The sequence below is a fragment of the Salmo salar genome, chromosome ssa07 (assembly GCF_905237065.1).
Source record: "Salmo salar chromosome ssa07, Ssal_v3.1, whole genome shotgun sequence".
NCBI lineage: Eukaryota > Metazoa > Chordata > Actinopteri > Salmoniformes > Salmonidae > Salmo > Salmo salar.
In genome coordinates, this window is record NC_059448.1 from 62,228,197 (window position 1) to 62,231,380 (window position 3,184).

The 3,184-nt window shown below is 40.1% G+C and overlaps 1 protein-coding gene across 2 annotated transcripts; it reads right to left on the bottom strand.

The window, feature by feature from the left end:
• Positions 1-959: 959 nt before the first annotated feature.
• Positions 960-2,306, bottom strand: LOC123743801 (complement C1q-like protein 2). 2 transcript variants are annotated; one of them, XM_045722409.1, is made up of 2 exons: positions 2,040-2,306; positions 960-1,955 (listed from the first exon to the last, which is right to left on the bottom strand). In XM_045722409.1, the coding sequence occupies exons 1-2, from the start codon at positions 2,238-2,240 to the stop codon at positions 1,350-1,352; spliced, it is 807 nt and encodes a 268-aa protein (XP_045578365.1). In that variant the 5' UTR covers positions 2,241-2,306; the 3' UTR covers positions 960-1,349. The 2 variants fall into 2 exon arrangements, with proteins under 2 accessions (XP_045578365.1, XP_045578366.1); XM_045722410.1 differs by having other exon boundaries at positions 960-1,787; positions 1,956-2,306.
• Positions 2,307-3,184: the final 878 nt, after the last annotated feature.

Sequence of the window (3,184 nt, forward strand, 5' to 3'; positions counted from 1 at the left end):
GTGTCGAAATGCTATGCTTTATCTTGGCCAGGTCGCAGTCGTAAATGAGAACTTGTTCTCAACTAGCCTACCTGTTTAAATAAAGGTGAAATAAATAAAATAAAAATGTTATTTTATCATTAATACGTGTCACATATCAGTTTGCAAAAAAAACATAATTGAGGTAATGAAGCCGCATACAAACATGGTCTCTTTTTGTTTTGTTGAGTAAGGCAGCTCCAAAATGTAGGTGTTTCAGCCTGGCTCAGTGCTTTCTGCCTAACCCAGGACCTCCACATCCGCCATCTTCACCTCTGGGATCATCTGAGACCAGCCACCTGGACAGCTGATGAAACTGAGGAGTATTTATGTCTGTAAGAAAGCCCTTTTGTGGGGAAAAACTCATTCTGATTGGCTGGGCCTGGCTCCCCATCTGTGCCCCTGCCCAGTCATGTGAAATCCATAGATTAAGGCCTAATGAATTTATTTCAATTGACTGATTTCCTTAAATGAGCAGTAGCTCAGTAAAATAGTTGAAATTGTTGCATGTTGCATTTCTACTTTTGTTCAGTATATATATATATATATATAAAAACATTTAAGGATCATGCCTGTAACATGTTATGTTTCTTACTACATAATGGATGTTGAAGTCAGATTTATTTCTCAAATTATGTAAATTGCCTTTTTTTCTGTTTGTAATTTTATTTAAAAAAATGTGTGTCATGTTTGGTTTATGATATTTGAAAAGAAGAAGAGGACATCATTATATTATTACTTACCGATAGATGTTCTTTACTTATTGTTTAGTTGAATTTATTTAATATTAGATCAGTTGTTTCTCAATGTACCATCTGGCTTCTAAGAGAGTTCTGGAAGTGAAACCAATACGCTGTAAATGATTACCAGTTATTTATGTACTACTTTACCTCCCAAAAAATAAATCATTTAACTGAAATATTATTTAGTCGTTGTCTTTGTTAATTGGAGAAGAACATTTCTTTATTCATTAGACAAAACATGGAGGACACTACCCAACTTCCCATTCTGTCTCATAGATCAAACAAATTATTTATAAAATGATTCAGTAGTCAGTTATTGAAAAGAGAATCAGGTCTACACTTTCATTCTTACACAAAGCAGCACAAAGATTGCATCACCCGACCAGTCCGTACAGAAATAACTGAAAAATACCTCAAGCTTAATATATCCCCCTGGACTGGTTGGTTCTGATCCAGATGTGTTGGGTTAAATGATGAAGACACAAGATTGTTTGTTTTTCACCTTGTTATCAACGCTTAGTTCACACTGGTCATATGTCATAAAATCATTAAAAAGCAGTACGATTCAGGTATAGAATTAAGTGTTTTCTAAGTGAAGAGCAGAAAGCCAGTAAAGGTGCTGTGGTGATTATTGTCATCAAAGATGTAATAGCCTGCCATCAGACGAGTGTAGACTTCATCTCCTGCATCCAACTTCAGTGTGACACCATTGGATCCACCGTCCTCTGAGTCTGAAACATCATCGGTCACAGTCACCATTAGAAGTCCATTTTTATACAGCGACACTCTTCTCTTCTTGCTGGAGGTTGTAAAGGCAGTGTATGTGAAGTAGTAGACTCCATTAACCGGTGCTCTGAAGATACCTGTCACTGGACTGTAAGCCTCACCAATATTGTTGAAGACATGTTTGTAGACCAGGATGCCATCATCACTATTTGGTCCTTTGGATTCAGACAGCGAGGCTGAGAAGGCCACCTTCGGTCTCTCTCTGTTCTCTCTCTTCAGTTCCTCCACGGTGGCTCCCATCTCATTCAGTTTGGTGCTCTGTTGAGCCACAATGGCTCTCAGCTCCTGGAGTAGGACTCTCTGTTCCTCCATGTTGGCTCCCATCTCATTCAGTTTGGTGCTCTGTTGAGCCACAATGTCTCTCAGCTCCTGGAGTAGGACTCTCTGTTCCTCCACGGTGGCTCCCATCTCATTCAGTTTGGTGCTCTGTTGAGCCACAATGGCTCTCAGCTCCTGGAGTAGGACTCTCTGTTCCTCCACGGTGGCTCCCATCTCATTCAGTTTGGTGCTCTGTTGAGCCACAATGGCTCTCAGCTCCTGGAGTAGGTCTCTCTGTTCCTCCACCTGGCTCTCGCTGACCCTCTGTGTGGTTTCCATAAAGATTGGCTTCTTGTCATTGTCTCTACTTTGAAAAACCTGCAGCTCAGAGAGACAGCTGCAGAGAACAAACAGCAGAACAACGAAGGTCCTCATCTTTCAGATCAACTCTGGGATCCTTTGGTATCAAACACCTAAAGTCAAGAATTCTACACAGATGAATAGTTAACATTTACTCAGCCATTTATTGTTAATACTTAACTGTCCTTGGATAGGTGCCGATGTTGCGTCTTCTGCTGTTTAAGTTCAAAGTTTTTATTTATCCAATGGCAGACAGTAAACACTCTCTGCTGTGTTAACAGAATTCTTTATATTAATAGAATGAAAAGGAACATATGTCATATAAAAAGATGTACGATGTAGAGTGCAGAAAGTCAGTTACAGATATGCTCCGGGACTTTGGCAACTAACAAAGTACTTTTTTAAACCTCCCGCTTTGGGCTGGATATGTATAGGGTGTATAGGTCATACATGCTTAATCTATGAGCAGAATTATTTTACCTCAATTAACCATCAAATCCCTAGTTTAAAAGCAACTGTTTTTTTAAAGACATTTTCTCTACATTTCCCCCAACGTGGGCCAGCCCCCTAGCAATTCAAGTTCTAGCCAATGAGCGTCAGCCTCTTGCATTTGAGTGACAGCTAGCAAGAGGCCTGCCCAGCGTTATCCAGTCAGTGGACACAGCAGAGAGAGAGATCAATGACGTAATGCACATATGCGACGTAGTATGCCATTTCCGGGCTTGTGAGTGGGCTTGTGAGTGGGCTTGTGAGTGCTACTTTCAGAACAACTGGCTAAAAAGTATACAAAAGTACCAGAGTATCTCTTTAAGGTGGTGATTAATGTCATCATAGACATGATGTCCTGACTTCATACTAGTGTATTGTAATGATACAGTCCATTTTTATCTGATCTAAGTCTGTGGATGTGGGACCACATCATTACAGCAATTGCACTCATCATTGAGAACAGACATTCAGGGTCAAATACACTACATGACCAAAAGTATGTGGACACCTGCTCGTCCAACATCTCATTC

What these genes read in the sequence shown, in the direction of transcription:
- LOC123743801 (XM_045722409.1), bottom strand. Translation starts at nt 2,240, where the DNA reads ATGAGGACCTTCGTTGTTCTGCTGTTTGTTCTCTGCAGCTGTCTCTCT. An exon ending in AGAGCACCAAACTGAATGAG is followed by an intron (nt 1,956 to 2,039) that starts ATGGGAGCCACC and finishes AAACTGAATGAG; the next exon opens with ATGGGAGCCACCGTGGAGGA.